This window comes from Chenopodium quinoa, unplaced genomic scaffold (genome assembly GCF_001683475.1).
Source record: "Chenopodium quinoa cultivar QQ74 unplaced genomic scaffold, ASM168347v1, whole genome shotgun sequence".
In the NCBI taxonomy this organism is placed as follows: Eukaryota; Viridiplantae; Streptophyta; class Magnoliopsida; order Caryophyllales; family Amaranthaceae; genus Chenopodium; species Chenopodium quinoa.
Genome location: NW_018744066.1, coordinates 1515678 through 1540628, shown reverse-complemented (window position 1 = coordinate 1540628; position 24951 = coordinate 1515678). Strand labels below are relative to the sequence as shown.

Here is a 24951-nt window from a genome sequence, read left to right as displayed (position 1 = left end):
GATTTTTTTTTATTTTTTAAATTATTGTAATTATTTACATTTAATAAAATAATAAGTTATTTTAATTGAAGAATGACTTGTTTAGTAGGTTTTAGGTCATTAGACCTATTAAAAGAAAATATCTCTGAAAGTCGATTTATTTTGAGTTTATTAAAAAGTTGACTTATTTTGAGTTAATCATGCAAAGGTTGACTTATTCTTGACAAATTTTCCAATTATATTTTATTTTCAGAATATTTTTTGTTTAATCATTAATTCACAATGTTTAAGCTAATAAAGATGATGACCCCGTAAAAAAAATGATGACCAGAAGCTTTCTAATTAGCGAATAAACCAGAACATCAGACCCCAACACACACATGAGCAAGCGAAACCAAACTCAAGGAGAAGAACATCCTCGAAAGTCGAAACATAGTGAAGAAACAATAATAGAGAAGGGTAGTAGAAAACCCAACTTGTGATCAATAAACTTAGTCAAGGTGGTACAAAAAATGTTTCAATTAAAATATGCAAGTGAATGGCATAATAAGAAAGATTAGCTAGTCAGCAGTATATCAAAGTGTCTTGTGTCTCCCTCTTTTTATTCTGTATAACTATCGCAATAGAAAGATCGATGTCTTGATACAACAAATACGTATTAAAACTACTGAAGATTATTCATTACAGAAATTTGCTCTAAGAATATGATGTTCCACTTTTATGCTATGTTTGGATAAGAAATTAGAAGGGAAATGGAAGGGAGGGAAATAGGAGGAAGGGGAAGGAAAGGAAAGTGGAGGAAATGATGAGCTCCATTTTCCCTCCAAATCTCTCTAATTTTGAAGGGATGGTCTTTATTAAAGGAGGAGGGAAAATGGATCCCTCCCTCCCCCTCCCCTTCCCTCCCCCAACATATTATCCAAACAAGGAACTTTGTCTCCCTTCCTTTCCCTTCCCTTTCTTTCCTTCCATTTTTTGTTATCCAAACACAGCCTTACGGTTTGTTTGGATAGCAAAGAAGGAAAGAAAAGAAGGGGAGGGAGAATGGAGGAAGGGAAGGGAAAAGAAAAGGAGGGGGAGGTGAGCTCCATTTTCCCTCCAAATCTCTCCAATTTTGGAGAGATTATGGTTGTTATAGAGAGAGGGAAAATAGATCCCTCCCTCTCCTTCCCCTTCATTCCCCCAATCTTTTACCCAAACAAGAGATTTTGTCCCCCTCCATTTCTCTTCTCTTCTTTTCATTCCATTTCTTCCTATCCAAACAAAGTGTTAAGGAAACAAAAGACCTGTCTTAAATTCCCTCTGGATGGCCTTGCATTTGTAGAAAACTTGCACATAAATACAAGTCGTCGCCTCATTTCCAATTTAGAAATCTCTGTCTCTTTAAAAGACTTCCCATCGTCAAAGGATCCTGTGTATCAAAGTACCAAGCAATAAGCTTTTTGACTGTATAAGCACGATAGTAATTCACTACTACTGAATTCAAAGACAAGCTATACAATATTTGACATGAGTTTTTTATATTGTATATGATAACTGATGTAAGCCAGAGAAAGAAGAGAAGAATGTACCGTCTTCAGTGAATAATGAGATTAAGATTGCTAGGCAAACACATACACTGATGTCTTCTCCTGAAAAATTTACACACAATAGTTAGTGTGCTTTCACAATTATCAACTAAATAGAAAAATTTTGATAGAGCAAATTTGTATAAGCCGGAAGAATACTGATTGAAACTCCCTAGTATGAAATGAATCCAATGGTATACTTAAACAAACATAGAGATAGACACTTTAGTGCATGATATATCTGATGGAAACCTCAAGTTATATGAGGATGAAGAATAGGTGTCAAATAATTTAAAGTTTGAAACAAGTTTTTTTGAAGGAGCTATGCATCATTTGAGTAGGGTCGATGTGCCTATGTGTTGTAACTCACTTCATATCAAAAGGTGAGACGTGAAAAATCATGTTTGAGTTGAAATAAAGATGACTTAGAGCGGCACAAAAAATACAAGCAGTGAGAACAAAAGTCCCTAGGTGATCATTTTCACAGGCAATAAGCAAAAAATTAAATATGTCGTTCTGTTATGCTGAAATAAATTTCAAAACTGAAGCAAATTCACTTACCATCAGGGCAACACACTAAAAGAGATTTTGCTTGGAGTAAGGTTGACCTAGCAAACTTCATTGCTGAAGGAAGATTATTTAACAGCGAAAATCGGTCCAACTTTGAGCTCTGATTAAAGAGGAAAAATGAGGAAAAAGAACAAAAAGAAAACTATTAGATATCAATCTAAATTCCAAAAAAAAAAAAAAAAAAAAGGCAGTTAGCATTTTCACTCAGTTCAATAGATGTTCCTTATAGAGTTTTAGCTCTTGTCCTACACAAGCCCACGTGAATATATTGTGGATTATTTTTACATAATTAACAAGTTTAGTTTTTTTCCTTCCAAGGTTACTGTCAATTCAATAGTTGCTAGATAATTTTTACATAATTACGTAAATAATGAGGTTAAATGGCTAGTGTAAGCCACCTAACACTAGACAAAATAATTAATAAGTCAAGTTTTTTTTCCTTCCAAGATCACACTTCAACCTATGCATTACACAAGGTTATACTGTCAATTCAATAGTTGCTAGATGGCAAACATGTTAGCCATTTAGAGTCTTTTAATTGATAACTAAGGAGAAACTTGGCACTCCAAATTTACACACTTATAACATATATATATATATATATATATATATATCTAAGATGAAATGATCAAGAAGACATACCACTATAGGCAGATGCAAATAAGCATATGAATGGTCAACATTGAGAAGCTCATTGCCACAATTCAGTATACTGTCAACATCTGGTTTAGTCGCAGCTGCCCACATAGATACACAATATAAAGCAGCACGTGAGAAACTGTAATGGCCTCATATTCGGCCTAGCCAAACCAAATATCCACTTCTAAGACAAACAAAGGAGAAAGGGGAACAGGTAAGCCAAGCTGGCGCAAGAAGACAATACAATTAATGACTGAGAATAAAGGAGGCAGCAGCAACTCAGCAAGTAATTGAGAGACATGAAGAGTGGTGCTTGGTAGAAAAAGACAAGATCAATTGAAACTAGCTAGACCTTTTTACAATCCTTGTATATACTTCATGTAGGAGAATGAGAGAGGCATGGGATTTGTATTGCGGAATGAGAGAGAATGGTAACCTCAAGTTACTAAGAGAGAGGTAACCTAAGGTTATCAAAGAGAGTGACCTCTTTTGCCATCATCAATCAAACATCAAGCTTTCATCTTTGTTTACTTGCCTTGTTTATTTCAAAATACAAAGCCAGAGAATCAGTCTATTACAGAAACTATGAGAGAGAACTGACTCCATGTCACAGAAACAGGGAAACTTGGCACAAAAAAGTGAATAAAGACATAATACTTTTTACCATATCCATTTCAAGTTTTAATATAAGTGTTGTTATGGAGATATGATAACACAACTCATAAAAACAAGTTAGTGATTATACTACAAACATTCTGAACTATGTTTACATTGTGGCTGGTGATGTGCAACAACATCGGTAACAAATGAAAGAAAGGAGAAATTATAATTGGTGATGTGCTACACAGCAGCTACAAATGAAATAAAGGTGAAAACTAGTGCAGGTGTCCAGTTTGTGTGTTGTATCAATGTTCTAATGATACTCTGGCGAACCTTTTTCCTCATAACAGTTTAGTACTAAAATTTAGAGAATAGTATTACTCTGGCAAGTACTCAATAGAATTCCTGCAACTTGGTCGTCTGAATGTTATTGGATCATGGATTGCAAATAAAAGCAAAGAAAATCAAGGAAAGCAAACTGCTCAGAATGAGCATAGCCGAGACAGTTATAGGAATATAGGGAAATGAACAAGGATATCTTAAAATTGACATGGAGAAGCAACAGACAACAAAACCAAGTCATGGAAGGCCTAAGACTATAGGGGGTTCAGTTATCTTGCGTTCTAGGTGATGTCAGACAGTTAGGCTTGATGGTAAACAAAGAACCAACCAAAACAAACAAAATAACAATAATAGTAATAATAATAGCAAACTAATAAATTACCAAGTTGAGTTGTGCTCACAGAGATATTTGTCAATCCTAGCCAACATATTGAAGAATCCCTTTTGGTGGAAGGACTTACGCCAACTTTTATACTTTCAAACTCTGAGTGCAATGGAAACTCGTGATGTCCATTGGTCTCTAAAGACTTTTGAGACTTCACCAAAATCTGAGGAGCGTCTTGTCCTCGTTGTGCCCGATATACTCTATCCTTTTCGACTATTTCAGAAACTTTCTTGTTACACAAATCAGGCCCGCAGTTTATGAGGTCATATACATGATTCCAGAAAAGGTCAGGAGTTAAACCCCTAGCCCAACTTTCTTCATCATCTCCTGCACCAGGAATATAGTTCCAACTGAACTCAGAGCTTGTCCTTTGTGGAAGAAAGCCATTCGAGGAGGATCCGGAAACAAGTATTAGAGGTGTGAAATCCCAGGAATCATGATCAGGGACTTCATTTAACCATATAACAGATTTTTGGGAGATCCATAAGGGGCGTAGAGGTTTTCTTAAGGATGCTGCAAGTGAAGCAATATCAGCACCACTCTCTTCCAACAGTGCAGTAAAGTCATCAAGGCGATTTTCAATAGAAGCCTTCTCTGTCTTAGGAACCCATAGAGGTAGATGCAAGTGACAATCCCAATCAGTTGAATTTTCTTTAGGCTTTTCTTCATTTGCAGCAGAGAAATTTTCATGTATCATGTTTTTGTACCGTTGAATAACACGATTTAATACACATGACCAAACAGGTATCGTCTTTGACATGCTATCAGGAAATCGCTTCCCTTTTCGAGTTGAATCAACAATTATACACCCACCTTTGTTCCCTAAACAATGATAGTAAAAAAATAAATAAATAAATAAACAAGTAATTCATTAATCCAAAAATTAAAGCTGAAAAAAAATCACACAGCATGAACACAAATGGACAAACAAAATTGCATCTCAATATCTCATATTCTCAAGTAAACTAGTAGGATCTTTCGGACTTTTAGTCACTTACTCACCTCCATTAAGTCTTCTACAAAGCATCGACAAATTTAGTTCCAAAACAGCAAGGCTCAAGAAGTAAAGGTCTTCAAATCCCATATACTGCAACGAATGCCGTGGATAGCGAGCACAACAAGGATTGGATCACCTATGAGCGCAGAAGGAAGAAAGGGCAGCAGCTGCAAGGCCCAGCAGAGGAGCCACCAAATCAACCAAGTTAAGGATTGCTGGCAGAGCCTCTTTAAGAATGACAGCTGCAACTTTTTGTCCTCTTTCTTTTTTTGGCTGATTGTGTACATATAAGTAAAAGGGGAGTGGGAGTGTGCTAGGTAGCTGGTGATTGGTAAACTTAGAGTGTAGAGCATTGTGCCCTAAAGGTGCTAGTAGAGAGTCGTGGCCTCAAGCCACCTTGTTTGTAAGATTCAATCTTATTCAATGAAATAGCTGCCTTCTTCCCTAAAAATATTATCCTTTTTGCTTTCAAGTTCCATTAATACAGCAAAGTATAAGTAGAGCGTTACAAGTGGTATCAGAGCAGGCGGTCCTGCGACCTCCGACACCGGCAACCACCGCCTTCCGGGTTTAGCCTAAATATATATATATATATATATATATATATATATATATATATATATATTTAAATTAAAAATGGTGACTTCTGCAACTCAGAGATGCGAAGCTCTGGAAGACCAAATGGCGGGGGTTCGAACCCAACTGGAGACCGTGGAGACGGCAATGAAGACTCAGGAGGAGGTTCTCAAGAAGTCGATGGAGGAGGCTGTTCAGCGACTCGATAATCGATTCGAGTTGTTCCGGCAACAGCAAGAAGCCCAGATGACGGTGAATACCACCACTCAAGCTCAGTTGCGAACCCTGGTGAATCAAAGAAATCATGAACAAGGGCAGGGTGGCAACTTCATGATGCGCAACTGGAATGAGATGGAGGAGGCTGTTCAGCGACTCGATAATCGATTCGAGTTGTTCCGGCAACAGCAAGAAGCCCAGATGACGGTGAATACCACCACTCAAGCTCAGTTGCGAACCCTGGTGAATCAAAGAAATCATGAACAAGGGCAGGGTGGCAACTTCATGATGCGCAACTGGAATGAGACGCATGGCGGCGGCGACAACCGGTGGAAGCTAGACATGCCGCTCTTTGAAGGTGTAGACCCCGACGGATGGATACTTAAGGGGGAGAAGTACTTCCAACACTACAACCTCACGGAGGAACAGAAGTTGCAAGTCGCCGTCTCCGCTTTAGAGGGTGATGCTCTGAGGTGGTTTCAATGGGAAAACCGAAGGCGACCTATTCCGAACTGGGATAGCTTAAAAGCGAGGCTCTTGCGACAATTCCGACCGACTCATGCCGGAAGTCTCCATGAGCAGTGGTTGGCTGCAAGCCAAGAAACCACCGTGTTAGAGTATCGTAAGCGATTTATTGAGCTCTCAGCGCCGTTGGAAGATATACCCGAGACTATTATGTTGGGCCATTTTATAAATGGGCTCAAGGATGAAATTAAGGCTGATGTCAGGCTAATGAACCCCTTCAACTTAGAACAGGCCATGGAAATTGCGGGTAGGGTTGAAGAGAGGAATCGGGTAGGCGGGCATAAGAAGGCACCCAACTATTTCGGGTCGGGTAAACCAATTGCAAGTGGATCTGGGGTGCCTGGACCTAAATCCGCAACTGGATCGGGCCTCATTAGTGCGTACGGAACTCCAACACAGCAGGCCTCTTCATTCAAAGGGTGGCCCAGTGCCCCATCTGAATCCCAAGCCTCGGTAAACTTTCCGAAGACCACCAGCACCGTCTCAGCCAGATCTAATGAGCCGCGGCGGCTGACTGACGCTGAGCACCAAGAAAGAAAGGCGAAAGGGCTGTGCTTTCGCTGTGATGAGCGCTGGAGTGTCGGCCATAGGTGTAAGAATAGAGAGATGAGTGTCTTGTTGCTCGGCGGTGGAGGCGATGAAGGCGTTGGACCTTCAAAAACGCCGGAAGCCGACTCCAGCGAAGACGAGATAGCACCAGGGGCGTCTCTTTGCTCCGTGGTGGGGCTTTCTACGCCGCGGACCATGAAACTCGAAGGAAGGGTGGGACCAACCCCGGTGGTAATATTGGTCGACCCGGGGGCAACCCATAATTTTATCTCCGATGACTTGGTGGTAGAAGCAGGGGTGCCGGTGGAGGGCGACCGTGAGTTCAGCGTTTCTCTGGGAAACGGCGACATTGTGGGAAGGGGCAGGTGTAAAGGGGTGAGGGTCGTTCTTAAGGAGGGGTTTGTGATAGTGGATAACTTCCTCCCACTCCAACTCGGCAACGCCGACTTGATCTTAGGGATCGAGTGGCTGGAGAAACTAGGACCCGTGGTTCACAATTGGAAGACACACCTCATGAGCTTTCGAGTGGGTGACGTGAAGGTCACATTGAGGGGCAATCCTGCCTTGGAGCGCACCAAGATCACTCTCAAGGCAATGCTCCGCACATTGCGCCACGAAGGTGGAGGGTTATGGATGGAAATTAACCACGTGGAGGCGGTGGGAAAAAGGGCAGAAGTAGAAACCGTCGTGCCAGGGTGGTTAGCGAGCATTCTAGAGCAGTTTCAAGGGGTTTTTTCACCACCAAAGGGACTACCACCGAAGCGGGAGCACGAACATGCTATTGTGTTGAGGGAGGGGAGCAATCCGGTAAGCGTAAGGCCATACCGATACCCCCAGTTCCAGAAAGATGAAATTGAGAGATTGATCAAGGAGATGCTTGAAGCGGGTATCATCGAGCCGTCGGTCAGCCCATTTTCTAGCCCGGTTTTGTTGGTCAAGAAGAAGGACGGGTCTTGGAGGTTCTGCGTGGACTATCGGGCCTTGAATCGGGAAACAATTCCTGATAAATATCCTATCCCAATCATCGACGAATTACTCGACGAACTCCACGAGGCAGCAATATTCTCTAAACTCGACCTTTAGTCGGGTTATCATCAGATTTTGGTACGAGAAGAGGACACGCACAAAACAGCCTTTCGTACCCACGAAGGCCATTATGAATTTTTGGTCATGCCCTTTGGCCTCACGAACGCACCGGCCACCTTCCAAGACCTCATGAACGAGGTGTTCCGACCGTTCTTGAGAAAGTTTGTGCTAGTGTTCTTCGATGACATACTCATCTATAGCCCGGATAGAGAGAGTCACTTGGAACACCTGAGAGTAGTGCTGTCCAAATTACAAGAACATTGCTTGGTGGCTAATTTCAAGAAATGCGAGTTTGGTCAGTCTAGGGTGGCGTATTTGGGGCATGTGGTGTCGCAAGAAGGGGTGGCAGTGGACTCGAAGAAGGTGAAGGCTATGGTGGAATGGCCAATTCCACAAAATTTGAAGGAGTTGCGTGGGTTTCTTGGATTGACCGGCTATTACCGGAAGTTTATTAAGGGATACGCTCAAATTGCAAGACCACTAACAGAGCAGCTGCGTAAAGACAATTTTGGGTGGTCATCGGAGGCTACGGCCGCCTTTGAACGGTTGAAGGGAGCAATGACTTCAGCCCCTGTTTTGGTGATGCCAAATTTCAGCAAGAAATTTGTAATTGAAGCAGATGCATCGGGTTATGGGTTGGGGGCTGTCTTAATGCAAGAATCGAGGCCAATAGCTTTCTTTAGCAAGTTACTAGGCCCGAGGTCGCAAGCAAAGGCTATATATGAGAAGGAGTTGATGGCGATTTGCTTGGTCGTGGGTAAGTGGCGACATTATTTACTTGGGCGCCACTTTGTGGTGAGAACGGACCAACAGAGTTTAAAGTATGTGATGGAGCAAAGGGAAGTGAATGGGGAGTACCAAAAATGGGTCCGGAAATTGTTGGGTTTCGATTTCGAGATCCAATTCAAACCGGGTGCGAGTAATAGAGCGGCGGATGCTCTGTCCCGCAAAGGTGGGAGTGTTGGAGAGCTGGCAGCCTTGGTTTCAGTTTCAAGGATTGATTGGGAAGGGCTAGAGAGGGAGGTGAGAGCTGATAAAGACCTCGGCAAAATCATGGGAGACTTGGCAGCAGGGCAGGAGGCTCGTGATGGGTTCACACTCGAAGAAGATAAGCTACTCTTTAAGGGAAGAGTGGTAATTCCGAGAGAGTCACCATTAATTTCTAAGCTTTTGATCGAATACCACGATAGTCCGGTGGGGGGACACCAAGGTGAAACAAAGACTTACCTAAGATTGGCTGCCGAATGGTATTGGTTTGGGATGCGTAAAGATGTGGGAATGTATGTGAAGCAATGTGCTACTTGCCAACAAGCCAAACACTCCCAATTGCAACCGGCGGGATTGTTACAACCCTTACCGATTCCCGAGAATATTTGGGAGGATATCTCAATGGACTTTGTAGAAGGGCTGCCCAATTCTAAGGGGATAAACTCGGTGTTAGTGGTAGTTGATAGGTTGTCCAAGTATGCGCACTTCATGGGGTTGAAGCATCCATATAGTGCCTTAACCATCGCAGAGACGTTCACTAAGGAAGTTGTTAGGCTACATGGGATGCCTACCTCAATTGTGTCGGATAGGGATCGAATCTTCATGAGTGTGTTCTGGAAAGAGTTGTTTAGGTTGCAAGGAACGGATCTCAAGAGGAGTACCGCATATCACCCTCAAACCGACGGCCAAACCGAGGTTGTCAACAAAACCTTGGAAACATACCTACGTTGCTTCATCAACGGTAAGCCTAAGTCGTGGAGTAAGTGGCTGCATTGGGCGGAATATGCCTACAACATAGCCTATCATGCTTCTACTGGGTTTACACCCTTTAGAGTAGTGTATGGGAGGGATCCGCCCAGACTAATCAAGGTGGGGAAGGGACAAACGCCTGTGGATAGGCTGGAGGAGTGGCTGCAGGAGAGAGATTGGGTTTTGGATGACTTGCACATGAATTTGGTTCGGGCACAACAAAGAATGAAGCACAATGCAGATTTGCGAAGGAGGGAGGAGGAATTTCGGGTAGGGGACTTTGTCTACCTGAAATTGCAACCTTACCGACAAAAATCATTAGCAAGGAGGCCAAATGAGAAGCTAGCCCCTCGTTTATATGGTCCCTTCAAGGTGCTCCAACGCATTGGTCAAGTGGCTTACAAGCTGGAGCTGCCAGCAACTTGCAAGATCCACCCCGTGTTCCATGTCTCTCAGCTTAAGCGCGCAGTAGGAGACCAAACAGCAAACCCCACCATACCCACCCAACTGACTGAAGAGCTGGAACTCAGAGCAGAACCTGAGAGTGTGCTGGATATAAGGGCTGCTAAGACCAACCCAGACATCTTGGAGGTCTTAATTAAGTGGCAAGGACTGCCCCTTATTGAGGCAACTTGGGAAGTGGCTGCCATCATACAAGAGAGATTTCCATCCTTTCACCTTGAGGACAAGGTGACTCTTGTAGGGGGGGAAGATGCAACGAATGCCGTGGATAGCGAGCACAACAAGGATTGGATCACCTATGAGCGCAGAAGGAAGAAAGGGCAGCAGCTGCAAGACCCAGCAGAGGAGCCACCAAATCAACCAAGTTAAGGATTGCTGGCAGAGCCTCTTTAAGAATGACAGCTGCAACTTTTTGTCCTCTTTCTTTTTTTGGCTGATTGTGTACATATAAGTAAAAGGGGAGTGGGAGTGTGCTAGGTAGCTGGTGATTGGTAAACTTAGAGTGTAGAGCATTGTGCCCTAAAGGTGCTAGTAGAGAGTCGTGGCCTCAAGCCACCTTGTTTGTAAGATTCAATCTTTATTCAATGAAATAGCTGCCTTCTTCCCTAAAAATATTATCCTTTTTGCTTTCAAGTTCCATTAATACAGCAAAGTATAAGTAGAGCGTTACAAGTGGTATCAGAGCAGGCGGTCCTGCGACCTCCGACACCGGCAACCACCGCCTTCCGGGTTTAGCCTAAAATATATATATATATATATATATATATATATATATATATATATATATATATATTAAAAATGGTGACTTCTGCAACTCAGAGATGCGAAGCTCTGGAAGACCAAATGGCGGGGGTTCGAAGTACAAAATCAAAGAATCAATTACTAATTAACAAAAATTAGATATATACCAGCGAGCAGGGCGAGGTGGAGATTGAGGCGGGAGGTATTGAAAGAGCAATTGTTGGAGTGACCATCAGTGGATTTGAAGTAACAAGTGCCGCCATTGAATTGAGGCGAATACCATAAACCGCAACGAAGGTTAGCAACAAGTGGAAGACGAGGCCATAGTTGAGAAATCTCTCCGACAAAAATGGAGTCATGGTAGATTGAGAGTAAGGCATTATACAAAGTATTGTCTCTCTTTTTTATGCTTCTTGATGCTTTGTATATGCTCTGTCTCAATGTTTCCTCTTCTATTTCCATTGATAATAATATGTAGTTTCTTCTTCTAGTTTTATTGTTGGGAAGATTTATGTCTTTAATTAGGTTTTCAATATAATACTCCCTTTATTTTTAATTGTTTACTCCCTCTGTCCCCGATTGATAATCACTTTTGAAGAAAAATCACGGGAATTAAGGAGAATTAAAGTAGATTGAAAAAGAAAATTTACCTTGGATATGCAAAAAAAAGTAGAGAGAGAAGGTAATTTTTGCAAATGTTAGAGAGTTTTGATAAAAAAAATAATATCAATGGTACTTGAAAAAAGCAAATGTGACTAACATTTTGAGTCACCAAAAATGTCAAAAGTGACTATTAATCGGGGACGTATTAAATTTTGAGATAAATTTTTAATATGTAAATTATGTAGTAGACATGTAAATGAGTAATAATAATATTGGTAATTTTTATAAAGTTATAATCTATTATTTTTTTTTTTAATAAAATTATAATTTAATTTATACTTATGAAATATATTGATATTTTATCAAAAATAAAACTCTCAATTAACAACTTTATCCTAAAATTCTATCCAAATTTGATTGAAAATAGAATTTTAAACTAAATTCTTTTTTTTCAATGAAATCAATTAAAATATATCCAACTTTAACTCTCCACAAGTAAAAACTACAAAAGTTGTATTTTAAAATAGTATTTACTGAGACGAATTTAAAAAGATGTCACCCATATATATTTTTCCTTACATATCATTCATACAAGACGGTCAGGGGTGGTGATTAATATTAATGTCAAAGCGGGTTAAGTAAAAATGAATAGAGGAAGTAGTATTTGAGGAGCTTTTAAAAACATATATAGTCACGATGATGTATAGTACTACCTTCGTTACATATGCAAATAATATGTAACGGAGATAGTATTTAAATACACAACACTCAACCAAACAATTCTTAAAAACGACATCAATCCTGAAAAAATAGACATATCACACTAGCATCAGGATTACAAAGTATATTGTTCCTTGAACTTATTTCGTACATCTTTATTCTTCAATTTTTGATAGCGTTTCCGGTACTCCGAATAGCCCCGGATTTAGCCACGGAAGCTGGATTTATAGCTCTCCTAATCTTGAGTATGTTCCAAGCCGTCCCAGCGCAATGTCCAGCGGTTGCAAGGGCATCATCTGTGGCTTGCCCTGCATTTTCTCCATACCTAAGATGATAAAATGATCGCATTTTGTGAATTTAGTTAAACACAACAATAATTAAAGTAAGATTTTCTCGATTAAAATATGTCTTTTATTTTCTAAAGATAAGTATTTTTTTACGTCACAATAACAGTAATAATAAGGTGATAAAGTGATCGTTAAAAACCTGTTGGAAACCATCCTAACCGCAGCCCCGGAGGTGGCTTGGAGAGCTTGTTGCTCAGCAGCTTCCGCAGCACACATTATCTTATCTGTGCAATCAAATTTGACAATTACATTAAATATACTTTCATTCACACATTAATCTACAACTTACTCTACACCAAACAATCAACACACCAACAGTAACACGTAATATAACAACTACTTTTACCGCACAATCTTAAATAAATCTAACCTAGCTCATTGATATACTAGTAAATCCTAAACCTTATACTAGGCATATAATTGTGATATTAAAATAACATACCAACAGCATCAAGAGAAGCTAGGAGAACTTCTCCAGGCATCATAGAGAAAAATGCTCTGCCTTGTTTGGAATTAACCAAGGGCCCCATCACTGATCCAGTGGCTATCCCAACTCCATTTAGCATAGTTTTGCTCATTTGTTGTGTTGCATTTGACAAATTTCTTGCACTAATTATGCAACCATCCAAACACGGTACAAAGTTAATTAAGGATAAGCATAGTATTGATGCTACTTCTTTTTAATTAGTCACTAGGAAATAAAATCTAACTATTATAGCACAAGATTTACCGCTTTATGCTTTGATTCATGGCATTGTTTTTTGCAGCAGTATTGTTGTTGCTTTTAGTCTTTGCAAGTGTGGCTCTCCCATTCTTGTTCTCTTGGCTAAGAATCATATTCCCTTCACTTTGCACCTTAGTAAAAGCGTATCGAGCTTTTTATTTACCATACATGCTTGGTAGTTTCACAATTTAAATTTTAAAATAAAACTTGTTATTATGATAACATTGTGCGTTATTCATTACTTTTTAAAGGTCCGATCCGCCCAATATCATACATAATTCCTACCATTATCCCCTTGCCCGACCCCCGACCCCCTCTTTTTTTTTTTTTTTTTTTTTTTTGCTTAAATGAGGACTTAATATAATTTGAGTTTGCTATTTGGTTACTACTAAAGTCCCATGACCTTGATGTACTCCGTAACATTTTTATCGGCATTATAGCCGTAAAAAAAAAAAAAAAAAAACAAAAAAACAAAAAAAAGGGTAAAAAAGAAAAAAAATAAAACGGAAAAAAAGAAATAAAAAAGACACCAATGTTTTTAGTTGCTTTCTCAGTTAGCTTACATAACCCAAATGAAACTCAAATGATTGATCAAACACTATAGAATTGAACTAGTATAATCTAGACGTGACCTAATAAACAATTAAACAATATGGTTGGAACTAAAGAACAACATATATATCTAAGCAATATACTATCATACCTGGTTGGTGTAAGCATTGCTACACATAAAAATGCCCTTAACAATTTGGCCAGTTCCTCCAGCAATTGCCCTAGCCAATACACCATTATAAGCTTCAACCTTAGGGGCAAACTCCTTCCAATCAAGATCATTATTATTTCTCCCTTTCGTCGTGGATGAGCAAGAAAAACAAGAATGTTCTCTAAGGAAAGAATCCAAGGACCCTAACAAATTTTTGTCACATCGGTCTGAGAAACTCACCCCATAATTCAAAGGATCACCTCCTTTCATGGGCAACGTAAAAAGATAGTGAAAAGCATCAAGCTTAACCACGGGCTCATCTTTCGTGAGTGGCCATTGTAGGTTATTCGCGACCTTGATGATGGTTGCAAGGGGTATATTTTGGTCAGAAAGGATGTATATAGAGAAATCTCCTCGTCCTAGCTCTATGGTTTGTCCTTCTTCCATCAAGTTGACTATACATCCTGGTATACGGAGCAAAAGCTCGTGCTTGATTGTGTTGGTTTCGATTTTTATTTGGTTAGATGACCGCGATTTTGATGAAAAAGGACTAAAAGACATCATAGTTTTAATTTGTTAAGGTTTTGGGTATGTAGGAAGAACTAAGGAGTACTAGCTAAGGTACATGCATATACTAGTATGTATATGTAGTAAAGCTAAGGCCAAATTAATTAAGGGAGACAATAAAGGGTAGGAAAGAAAAATGTGTGTGTGAATAAGATTAGAAGATCATAAGTATATATTCTGTTGGATCAAGTAGAGCATAGCTTTACTAAAAGAGAGGATAAGGGAATTTGATTATAAATAGTGGTACGTACTATATGTTGCAAAAGCTAGTAATAAGGAATATATTTGGTAAGCTAGGAACACCTTTATTTAGGTACTTGCTAGTTTGGAATAGTTTGGCTTTCATGCGTTGGGCTAGATGAAACCTACTTATCATTCATATTTGTTTCATACTTATGTGATGGGGGATTGATTCATTTCCCATAAGACACAAATTGTTGTGCCAACAAAGTCATCCGATCTGATCTCTCACATTGTTCTGTTGATTAATATGTCATTACATACTTGTCTCTTGAATTATTATATTAGTACAACAATGGTTAGTTAGTAGTTACTTATAAATTGATGGGATCGTGTAGTGAAAACTGTGGTTTATTATTATTATTATTATTATTATTGAGAACATGAAAAGTGTGGTTTATTAGTTGAATTAAGGCACACCATTGCATTGGACATACCACACACATACTTGATCAATATTATTAGTCAAATGAGATCCTTAAATAGGAAGAGCATAATTATTCATAAATCTATATTATTAAAATACAAAGACCAGAATAGACATGATTTATAATAACTTATTGTAGACCCAACCTTCTTGTGTACCATACGAATGTGATTATATCATACGAGATGTGATTATATTACTACAAAAGTGATTATATCATTTTGAAACTGTTATATAAATGTATAACTCAAAAAGTGAATTTATCAATATAAAAAGTATCAAATAGTAAATTACATCATTTCAAAACATGATTTTTAAATTTTATCATCCTAAAGATAATTATATAATCTCATTAAATGGTTTAATATGAGATTATATAATTCAAAATATGACTCATAAAAAGATAATTATATTATCTAAAAAAGTGATTATATCATCCAGAATGTGATTATATTATTTGAAAATGTCAAATTTTGGGTCTACAATAATTTATTGTAGACCGGGTCCATACAAGACCCTTTGTTATTAAAAAGTAATTTGGACTTGGATTATGTAGATATAATGTATAGATTAAATTAATTGCTATCAAAATCTAAAGTGTAAATTCGGAATATTTTAGTTAAACCACACTTTATCTTAAATAGTAACACTTTGATTTAAGACAATTAGTATTATGTACTCCTGGAGTACTATGGATCATGGTACTCCTTACACAATATATTTGAGTTATTTTGCATACAGTTATTTTGTTTAAATGTTGTGTTATTTTCTTACAACAATATATTATTTACTTATTTATTACTTCAACCCAACTCATGCTATTTTTAATTTACATTTAATTAACAAATAACATATATATAAATTGAAATAATAATAAATTCACATCAAAATAACATTAGTAGTGTTGAGTTTTAAGGCATCTTGAAGAGAATCAAACATTTTAGAAGATATTAAATTTCTGGACATAAACACATTTATACCCTTAGAATTATCTTCAAATCAATTGATTTCTAAGAAACACAGAAGATTAGAAGAAGAAAAGGGAGAGAAAAAGTGCGTTAGATTTGGAGTTGGAGTAGTGAGAGGAAGAGAGTGAGGTTGATTCCTAGAAACCCAGAAAATTGGAAAAAGAAAGGAGGGAGAAAGTGTATGATTTTGAATTGGAGTAACCGAGAGGAAGAGAGAGTGAGTGCGGGAGGAACATGATTGAGAAAAATGGCGAAATAACATACATGTATTTAAAAATAACAAATATATAATTTGAAGTAACAAAGAGTTAACATCAAAATAACATGAGTTTTATAAAACTTGGAGTACCGTGTGCATGGTACTCCAGGACTACGCTAGAAATTGCGGATTTAAGATAAAAATAAAAAAATAAAAATAGTAACACTTTGATTTAATGGGTAGGAGGTTAGCCTCTTTTTCCATTTTGTCAAAATAAAAAATAAAAATAAAAATTGTTGAGCTAACCCAAAAAGTCACAAGGCAAAAGCCTAATTCAGGATTTGTTTGTTATCGTCGTGGTTTTCTGTTTTCTGTTTTTTAGTTTTTTGTTTTTCTATTATGACATACGAACCCTAATTTAGGGTATTATTGTCCTATAATGTATCAAAAACTAGTTAAATTTATTAAAATTATGATAGTTTTGAAAACTAAAAACAAAAATGTGAATATATATATATATTAATTTTTTTTTTTAAAAAGAATTGCCCAAACAAGGCCTCAAGCTTTTCAGTTTTCACTAATTTTACATTAAAATTCATAAAGACCAAATTGCCACTTTTTTTTTTTTTTTTGTAATTCCGATATCTGCCAAATTTCCTTTTGTTTGTCTCTCCTCTCTGTTTTCACCGAACAACAACCTTAACCAGTGGCCGGTCACCATCTTCTCCTGCGCCGCTGTGATAACCGGCAACCTCCAGTTGCCCGCATTTTTCACCGGCTACAATGCTCCGTTTTTTCATGGCATTAGTACAATTTTAGCTATGAACAACACTGTGCTGCTTCTTCAGTAACGCCCCAAAACTACCATCTAAATTTGGAGGGGGTAAATTTTTTTCCCCATTTTTAAATCTTCAAATTTTGGGAATTTTATGTTGTATTTAGGGTTTGTAAATCTGAGTTCTAATTTGTCTATCTGAAATTTAATTAAGTATTTGTTGAATTTTGATTTTCTTGGGTTTTTGTTGTGATTGTTATTGTGATTGTTGTTTTGGGAACATAAAAAATATGTCTAATTAATCTTGATTATGAGATTATCTTGGTAGTTCTAGAAAATTATGTAGATTTTTTAAGAACAAGTAAAAAAAAAAAAAAAAAAAAAATGGTTCCACTGTCATATAATGTAAGTGACTTTGATAGAAATTGGCCTTTTGTTATGGAATTTCTTATTGGATGCCTCCATTAGGAACCGTAACTGCGTCGCGTAACAATGGTGAACCTTCATGGTGTTGGATACCTTTAGGGAAATTTGATTTTATAAAAAGAAACTAGTTCCTTAATGTTGGTTGTTATTGGGAGATTTAGCAAGATGAAGGCTGAACTTATGAATAGTGATGTAATGTCACCATTTTCTTTGGAAGTTGTAAGTGATTGGGAATTTTGGTCGACAACTCAATGCTTTGTTTGAGGTTCTGCGGTCCTCAATGTGATATGGACTTCCAGTGGGGGAAGGAGGGAGGGGTGTTATAATTTTTGGTACAAGTTCTATCAGGCATCCGGATTGGTTTTGGGTGGAAAAAAAGTTTTTGTTTAGTGTTGACATTGCCGTAGATATTGGAAATCATTGTTAACTGAAAAGTGGCAAATTGGCGATAGAGAACTATTCTAGAATGTGTTTTTTAACCGTACCATCTAGTTTAAGACATAATAGACCTATAGAAGATTAGAAGCAATCTTAATTGCCTTATCTTGCTGGTAAAAACCTAGTTTTGTGTTGTAACTTTGATGTATTTGTATGCTACTAATATTGCTTCATGAGATACAAGGAGGACTTGGTAAATTTTGGACTTCATGATACTTATCCCACAAGTATAGAGATATGGTTTTGTGGCATTTTTTTTTGGAAAAACTATTTGAAAAACAAGTACTTTTTTTTGATAGAAATTAAATGCATAGTGCTTCTTTTCTGGCAAAATTAGCTAGTTTGATCAAGCCCTTTCCAGTCCTGTGGGTTTTTTTAGAAGGACAAATAACATGCTACCAGTGCACTCATGTAAATGCTGACACCATTGCAGGAAGGGAGAAATAGCTGACTAGGCAAGCAACTTATTGCTGAAAAATGGTCAAAGTGTAAAGATTGAAAAGGTATGGTCGGAGTAATTTTTTTTTTTGGGAAAAATTGTCCGGAATAATCCCACCTTTGAGCCATCCGCCCAAAATAATCCCACCTTTGGATTATTTTTAATTATCCGACCTTTATTGTCAATCTGCTCCTAATGGTCCCAATTAACCTGTGTAACCGGGATAGGTAAATTTTTTTTTAATTAAGTTTAATTTACAAGTGTCATCACGTGATTGGTAAAAAATATGTTTTATTTTAATTTTGTTTTAAGAAATGATTGTTAGTAATTAACATTAGTTAATTATTTTTAATTTCTTTTTCAAAAAAAAAACCCTAAAATTTAAACCAAACCCTAGCCCCATCACGACCCCAGCTACCTCCCTGACTGCCCCTAGCGTCGGCCTAGACGAGGCTCAGAGCCACTAGCTTCCCCGCGCGTGGTTCACCGACCTCCCCTCTACCCCTTTCCGTCGCCACTAAACCACCACAACCAATCAACCGTTACCGAAATCAAGGTTGAGGCTAGGTGGGAGGACTGGGTCAATGGCTTTAATACGGTCGCCGGTAGGGAGATAGGTTAGGGTTTCGTGGGGCAAGGGGTTGGGGGCTGGGCGTGGGATCTCATTGGCAGGGGTAAGGGGTTTGTGTGCTAGTTGGAGTCGGGGTCAGGGCTCGTTGGCAGGGGTTGGTGGCTGGTTGGGGTGGGAACTGGTGGTGAATCGAGGGTTTGGATTTGACGAGGCTGGTTGGTGGTTCTGGGGGAGGAGTGTTAGGCTGGCGTGGGCGGAGTCGGAATTGGCGCCGGAGTTAGCATCAGAGTCGACTTCGGGTGGTCGGGGCAGGGATTCAAGTGGCGGTGGGGTGGCTTGGCAGCTAGTGGGGTGGCTTTAAAATAATTAATTGTTTTTTTTAAAATTTTTTCTTTACAAAAAAAAAAAATTTAACTTTTTTGTTTAAATTTTTATTTCACATTTATTTTTTGGACCAAATCACAGGCCGCCACGTGTCAGGTAACCTATTATAACAAGTTACATGACCGGTTGGGACCATTAGGAGCGGATTGACTATAAAGGTCGGATTATTTAAAAATAATCCAAAGGTGGGATTATTTTGGGCGGATGGCTCAAAAGTGAGATTATTCCGGACAATTTTTCCTTTTTTTTTTTGGAATATCAGAACTTCAGACGGATGTAAAGTTGTAATAGAACATTGGATCTTGATGATTTCAAGATTGCTCATATTTCAGATATTTAAGTGAATTCTGCTTGTATTTGATGGTCTTACAGGGGGTGTACCATAGAACAATATGGAGGATCCTCCTCCTGTTAATAGCCCAAGAAGAGTTCTCAGCCTGTTGAGGAAAAGGAAAGGTGTTGGCTCCTCCCTGAATGTTGATAATAAGGCTTCTGGATTGGGTGTATCTGGTCAGCATGGTCCAAAACCAGCTGAAGTATATGGCTTTGTGGGTTCTATAACAACTATTGTTGCAACAGGTATATTTGATATTCATGTCATTTTCTCGTGGAGTATTTTGTTTGTGCTTTGATTGGGTTTTATGGTATAAATAAATCTGCTTAGATCTGCATATGTTGTACTTTTTTTTATTTCATTCACTTACAGAACTTTTGTTACATTTGTTGAACAGCTATATTCTTCATATGGGCATATGTTCCTGAGCACTGGTTGCATTCTATTGGGATCTTCTACTATCCTAGCAGGTGAGCTGTGCACTTCTTGTACTTTGACTCTAAAAGCATTTAATCTATAAGAGCAGCCTCTACTGTTTATCAAGCAATGTCTCCCTGGCTTGCAAGTCTACACTTTCTAGGGGTGAGGAGGGAAGCGGGCGGGTGGGGGAGGGGGGGGGGGGAGGGGATTCATCTTCTTATTGGAAACTGAAACAATTAAACAGAGGCATAACTGGTCACAGAGGAGTTGCAACCTTACAAAAAAATTGATTTTTTGACACTGAAGGATGCAGATCATTGTAAAAATTCCCATTGCCTTGGTGCATCAAGCCTCAGGCATTGTATAACAAATACTGTGCTGGCCAGCAGGTTAAAAATCTTCTTTCACTGCTTCTTGACTTTGTCGGTTACACTTTAATTATGCTATTGAACTTGCTCCCCATGCATTGGTGCTTGGTCATTTGGAGTTCTAGACTTCTAGTGCTATCCTTTTTGGGATTTTTGCCCTGATTTTATGTTCAACTACTGTTGTTTGTCAACCTATTTGGCAATATGATGATGATTTAGTTTGTTTCTCATTCTAGGTACTGGGCTGTAGCTGTACCAACTTATTGTATGGTCATAATAGTCTTGGGACTGGCATTTTATATAGGCCTTAACTTTATGGCAACTCCTTCTCCAACCTCTTTAAATGTGATTTATGGTAAGCTAATTCTGGAACCTCAATATCTTGAATGTTTTCCTTACACTTGCATTGTTGAGAACTTGAGATCAGACATGACTTTTAGTGCTGTTTTGCATGACAGATGAGCACAGCAGAGAGCCACAAAATTTCAAGACATCAACTGTTGAAGATGATCAGCCTATTGAACCTATCTCGGATATTGGCATCAACCAAATAAATGAGCTTATGTTTAGAGATTTAAAGTGACAAATGTTTATGTTGACATATGTGGACCAAACGTTGAAAATATCTGGTAAGCGGTTTTGCTTATAGCACATTGCATTGCTTGTCTGATTAGTTAAATAATTGTAAGGCTAACTCGTAATAACATCAAGGGCTCAGTAACATATATGTATGCTTTTTTCTGCCTCTACACACATAAATGAATATAAGAATTCTTTTTTTAAACCTTTGAAGTAAAGAATTTCCCTCTGCATGAGTTGGATCAGTGATATCTTTAGGATTTTTTGCATGCTTGAGGGATTAATAATATATTACATTTATACTCCTGCTAACTCAGAAGTAATTTTAAATTGAATTCTAAAAACAAACTAAAATGAGTATAATTTTGGTGGTTTTGTTTTTCTTTTTTTTTTTTGGGGGGGGGGGTTCAGGGCAGTGGAACGTTATCGAGGTTCAAGCTCAGATAATACTGAATCAAGATTACAAAAATTCAAATGCCTGACTTGGCTCTGCATCTGGTTTGGTGGAATACGCCGGCCTTTTTGGAATCATAATGTGTTTAATTTTGTGATTGAGAATGGCTGAAATTTCCAACATGGATGGTCTATCCTCCTGCTTTTCTTGAACGCATAGTAGAGCAACTTGCATACATCTCATTAGCTTATATTTTGAATTTGAATCGTCTAATGATGGATCCGCAAACTCCTTGCATTCATCTTCTTTCCACAATTAGATTTTTCATATACAGGATTTAAATCTCACTATATAACTTAGCTGGCTGCTTAATTACTTGCATATTCCAAGAGGTTGTATCCTTCATTAGCACCATAGAATTGGTTATTTCTCTTACCACTTATGATTTGTAGCAGCAGCACTCCAAAGCTATAAACATCATGTTTTCTTGAGTATACTCCTTGTTTTACATACTCCGGAGGGACATATCCACTGCCAAAATATGATTAATTTGTCAGAGTATGACCTAAATAATTGGCGAAGAACAAGAATACAGGCATAACCATATACTCACTATGTTCCTACAATCTTGCTTGTATTTGCTTCATATTCATCTGTTTGGAATATTCTTGCCATGCCAAAGTCTGAAATCTTAGGATTTAAATCTTTGTCAAGTAAAATGTTACTAGCTTTTAGATCTGGATGTATGATCGTTAGCCTTGAGTATTCTTGCAGGTACAAAAGGCCTTGAATAATTCCTTCAATGATGTGAGCACGCTTTCCCCAGTCAAGCTGCAAACTTTTCACAGGATCTGTAATGATTTGAAAGACACAGAAGAATCAATAAGCTGGTAGAAACATTATGTCCATGTTTTCAGCAGTTCACTGACTAGATTTGTTGTCATCGGTGAACTTAGTCAAACAAAAGCTATACCGAAGAGATAATAATCCAAGCTGCTATTTGGAAGGTATTCATAAATAAGCATCTTTTCTTCTCTTTTCACGCAAAATCCCATAACTGCTCAAATCCTTGGCGTGATGCTTTTGAAAGTCTCTTTACTGCAGTCTGCAGTTTCCTGTCCTGTCTTTATATGCTAAAGTCCTTGCATTTCATCTTCTTTCCACAATTCATATGCCAATTCAACAACCATATATATTTTTCAAAATTAGATTTTTCATATACAGGATTTAAATCTCACTATATAACTTAGCTGGCTGCTTAATTACTTACGTATTCTAAGAGGTTGTATCCTTCATTAGCACTAGAGCTATCAAAAGTTGACCCGACCCGAAATACCGACTCAAACCCGATTATTAACCGACCCATCTGAACCCAAAAAAAATGGTGACCCAAACCTAACCTGATCTGACCCCACCTGAAACCAACCCTAGACCCGAGTATGTGATACCCGAACCCGAACTAACCCGGAGATGACCCGACCCGAATGTAACCCTTTAATTATTGACCTGAACCGAACCCGACTTGAACCGAAATTGACCCAAACCCGTTTTTACCCGTCAAAACCCGAATTTAACTCGACTTGTTACTAACCTGACCTGAATTCAACCCGACCCGTTCCTAACCGACCCGAATTTAACCCAACCTGTTACAAACCCGACCCGAAATCAACCGGACTTGTTATTGACCTGACCCAAATTCAACCCGACTTGTTATTGAGCCGACCCGAATTTTACTGGACCAATTACTAACCCGACCCAAAAAATCAATCCGATATGTTACTAACTCGACTCGAAATCAACACGACTTGTTATTGACCCGACCTAAACTCAACCCAAATTGTACCTGACTCGATTTCAAATCACCTTAAATGCAATTTAGACCACCTTATTATTGTTGATCAAAGCATTTTGTCTAGGGAGACTAAGTCGGTCAAAGCCAGCAAAAGAAAGGAGCATCATCCTCAAATTTAAGAGTTAAATATAATATATATTTGTTAAACGGTCAAAGTAGATAATTATCTTCCTAAATTATAGACTGTAGTTCCCTAGTATATTGCCATATATATTATAGTCAAAAAAATTAATTAGCTTGATAAAAATGATAATTATCTATTTGTAGTTAGTTGAACCCGAATATGACCTTGCTTGGAAATGACCCGACCTGATTGTAACCTGCAAATTATTGACTTGAACATAACCCGACTCGACTTTGAGAATGACCCGACTTGGAAATGACCCAACCTGATTATAACCCGCAAATGATTGACTTGAACGAATCGAACTCGACTTGAACCGGAGAATGACCCGACCTAATTATAACCCCCAAATTATTAACTTGAATCGAACCCGACTAAAACCCGAGAATAACCCGACCTGTTTCTAACCTGCAAATTATTGACTTGAACCGAACCCGAGAATTACCTTAACCTGTGTACTCACCCGACCTATTGTTCACCTGGCCCAAATGTAACCCGACCTAAACCCCACCAAAACCCGATAAGAAGTATGACCTGACGTGACCCGACTCAAACATGACCCAACCCAAACCCGACCCGCATAGGTTATGGAATTAATCCGAATTGACTCGACACGAGTTGACCTGACCCACTCTTACTAACCAAAACCTGACCTGTTTACTTGAATCGACAGCTCTACTCGAAACCTCAAAAATTTCTCAAAAACCGTGGATATTAGCCTTCAATTTTGGAATTTTTTGACTTTTTCTTACTCGGAAATAAAAATTGTCGAAATGTTTACCAAGGTCCCTAATATCCTCTGGGAGTCTAATTTCTTGGGTGGAACCATCCAATTTGCCTTTAAATGACTAATTTACCAGTTTACAATTTTCATCGATTTCATTAACTCAAGTTTACCAAGAACATTTATGACAACATATAATGATCATATATGGATCCAAACGACATTATATGACCCCGAGATGTATCCTCTAAAATCTCAATGTTTTTCGACACCGGGCCTCGAAACATCTGAAATTTCTCAAAAAGCATGGATTGCCTTCAATTTTGGAATTTTTTAACATTTTTTCGTTCAAATATAAAAATTACCGAAATGTTTACCATGGTCCCAAAAACCCTCAGGGAGTCTAATTAGGTGGGTGGAACCATCCAATTTGCCTTTAAACGACCAATTTACCGATTTACATCTTGCACCGATTCCATTAACTCAAGCCTACCACGAACATTTATGACAACAAATAATGATCATTTATGATTCCAAACGGCATTATATGACCCTGATATATACCCCTTATACTTTCAAGACATTTCGACACCAAGCCCCGAAACCTTTAAAATTTTTGAAAAAGTTGTGATATAAGCCTTAAATTTTGGAAT

General features: G+C 38.3%; 4 protein-coding genes across 7 annotated transcripts; 1 reads left to right on the top strand and 3 right to left on the bottom strand.

Moving 5' to 3' along the window:
• Positions 1–449: 449 nt before the first annotated feature.
• LOC110690944 (uncharacterized protein C3F10.06c-like) lies at positions 450–11519 on the bottom strand. Of its 2 annotated transcripts, none has more exons than XM_021867862.1 (6): positions 11140–11519; positions 4081–4905; positions 2760–2854; positions 2109–2217; positions 1551–1610; positions 450–1390 (listed from the first exon to the last, which is right to left on the bottom strand). In XM_021867862.1, exons 1-6 carry the CDS (start codon positions 11432–11434, stop codon positions 1233–1235), a joined length of 1542 nt encoding a protein of 513 aa, XP_021723554.1. In that variant the 5' UTR covers positions 11435–11519; the 3' UTR covers positions 450–1232. The 2 variants fall into 2 exon arrangements, with proteins under 2 accessions (XP_021723554.1, XP_021723555.1); XM_021867863.1 differs by lacking the exon at positions 11140–11519 and adding an exon at positions 5086–5650.
• Positions 11520–12213: 694 nt separating this feature from the next.
• On the bottom strand, positions 12214–14784 carry LOC110690943 (senescence/dehydration-associated protein At4g35985, chloroplastic-like). Its single transcript, XM_021867861.1, has 5 exons — positions 14070–14784; positions 13373–13497; positions 13085–13251; positions 12782–12866; positions 12214–12620 (listed from the first exon to the last, which is right to left on the bottom strand). The coding sequence occupies exons 1-5, from the start codon at positions 14631–14633 to the stop codon at positions 12458–12460; spliced, it is 1104 nt and encodes a 367-aa protein (XP_021723553.1). The 5' UTR covers positions 14634–14784; the 3' UTR covers positions 12214–12457.
• Positions 14785–17075: 2291 nt separating this feature from the next.
• Positions 17076–22640, top strand: LOC110690941 (phosphatidylinositol N-acetylglucosaminyltransferase subunit P-like). Of its 3 annotated transcripts, none has more exons than XM_021867857.1 (7): positions 17076–17353; positions 18543–18612; positions 19876–20082; positions 20235–20307; positions 20862–20980; positions 21084–21254; positions 21616–22640. In XM_021867857.1, exons 3-6 carry the CDS (start codon positions 19896–19898, stop codon positions 21206–21208), a joined length of 504 nt encoding a protein of 167 aa, XP_021723549.1. In that variant the 5' UTR covers positions 17076–17353; positions 18543–18612; positions 19876–19895; the 3' UTR covers positions 21209–21254; positions 21616–22640. The 3 variants fall into 3 exon arrangements, with proteins under 3 accessions (XP_021723549.1, XP_021723548.1, XP_021723550.1); XM_021867856.1 differs by having other exon boundaries at positions 17077–17353; positions 22373–22640; XM_021867858.1 differs by lacking the exons at positions 17076–17353; positions 18543–18612 and having other exon boundaries at positions 18643–20082; positions 22373–22640.
• LOC110690942 (cysteine-rich receptor-like protein kinase 10) lies at positions 21947–22665 on the bottom strand. The gene is made up of 3 exons (XM_021867860.1): positions 22572–22665; positions 22212–22449; positions 21947–22129 (listed from the first exon to the last, which is right to left on the bottom strand). Exons 1-3 carry the CDS (start codon positions 22651–22653, stop codon positions 21967–21969), a joined length of 483 nt encoding a protein of 160 aa, XP_021723552.1. The 5' UTR covers positions 22654–22665; the 3' UTR covers positions 21947–21966.
• Between the last annotated feature and the right edge of the window lie 2286 nt (positions 22666–24951).

What these genes read in the sequence shown, in the direction of transcription:
- LOC110690944 (XM_021867862.1), bottom strand. Translation starts at nt 11,434, where the DNA reads ATGGAAATAGAAGAGGAAACATTGAGACAGAGCATATACAAAGCATCA. An exon ending in TGTGAGCACAACTCAACTTG is followed by an intron (nt 2,855 to 4,080) that starts GTAATTTATTAG and finishes CTATGTGGGCAG; the next exon opens with CTGCGACTAAACCAGATGTT. An exon ending in CTCATTATTCACTGAAGACG is followed by an intron (nt 1,391 to 1,550) that starts GTACATTCTTCT and finishes TTTGATACACAG; the next exon opens with GATCCTTTGACGATGGGAAG.
- LOC110690943 (XM_021867861.1), bottom strand. Translation starts at nt 14,633, where the DNA reads ATGATGTCTTTTAGTCCTTTTTCATCAAAATCGCGGTCATCTAACCAA. An exon ending in GCAATGCTTACACCAACCAG is followed by an intron (nt 13,498 to 14,069) that starts GTATGATAGTAT and finishes GCTTTTACTAAG; the next exon opens with GTGCAAAGTGAAGGGAATAT. An exon ending in GTTAGGATGGTTTCCAACAG is followed by an intron (nt 12,621 to 12,781) that starts GTTTTTAACGAT and finishes TTATCATCTTAG; the next exon opens with GTATGGAGAAAATGCAGGGC.
- LOC110690941 (XM_021867857.1), top strand. Translation starts at nt 19,896, where the DNA reads ATGGAGGATCCTCCTCCTGTTAATAGCCCAAGAAGAGTTCTCAGCCTG. An exon ending in AACAACTATTGTTGCAACAG is followed by an intron (nt 20,083 to 20,234) that starts GTATATTTGATA and finishes TTTGTTGAACAG; the next exon opens with CTATATTCTTCATATGGGCA. An exon ending in CTCTTTAAATGTGATTTATG is followed by an intron (nt 20,981 to 21,083) that starts GTAAGCTAATTC and finishes TTTGCATGACAG; the next exon opens with ATGAGCACAGCAGAGAGCCA.
- LOC110690942 (XM_021867860.1), bottom strand. Translation starts at nt 22,653, where the DNA reads ATGGGATTTTGCGTGAAAAGAGAAGAAAAGATGCTTATTTATGAATAC. An exon ending in CTTGGATTATTATCTCTTCG is followed by an intron (nt 22,450 to 22,571) that starts GTATAGCTTTTG and finishes AAATCATTACAG; the next exon opens with ATCCTGTGAAAAGTTTGCAG. An exon ending in AGCAAGATTGTAGGAACATA is followed by an intron (nt 22,130 to 22,211) that starts GTGAGTATATGG and finishes ATATTTTGGCAG; the next exon opens with TGGATATGTCCCTCCGGAGT.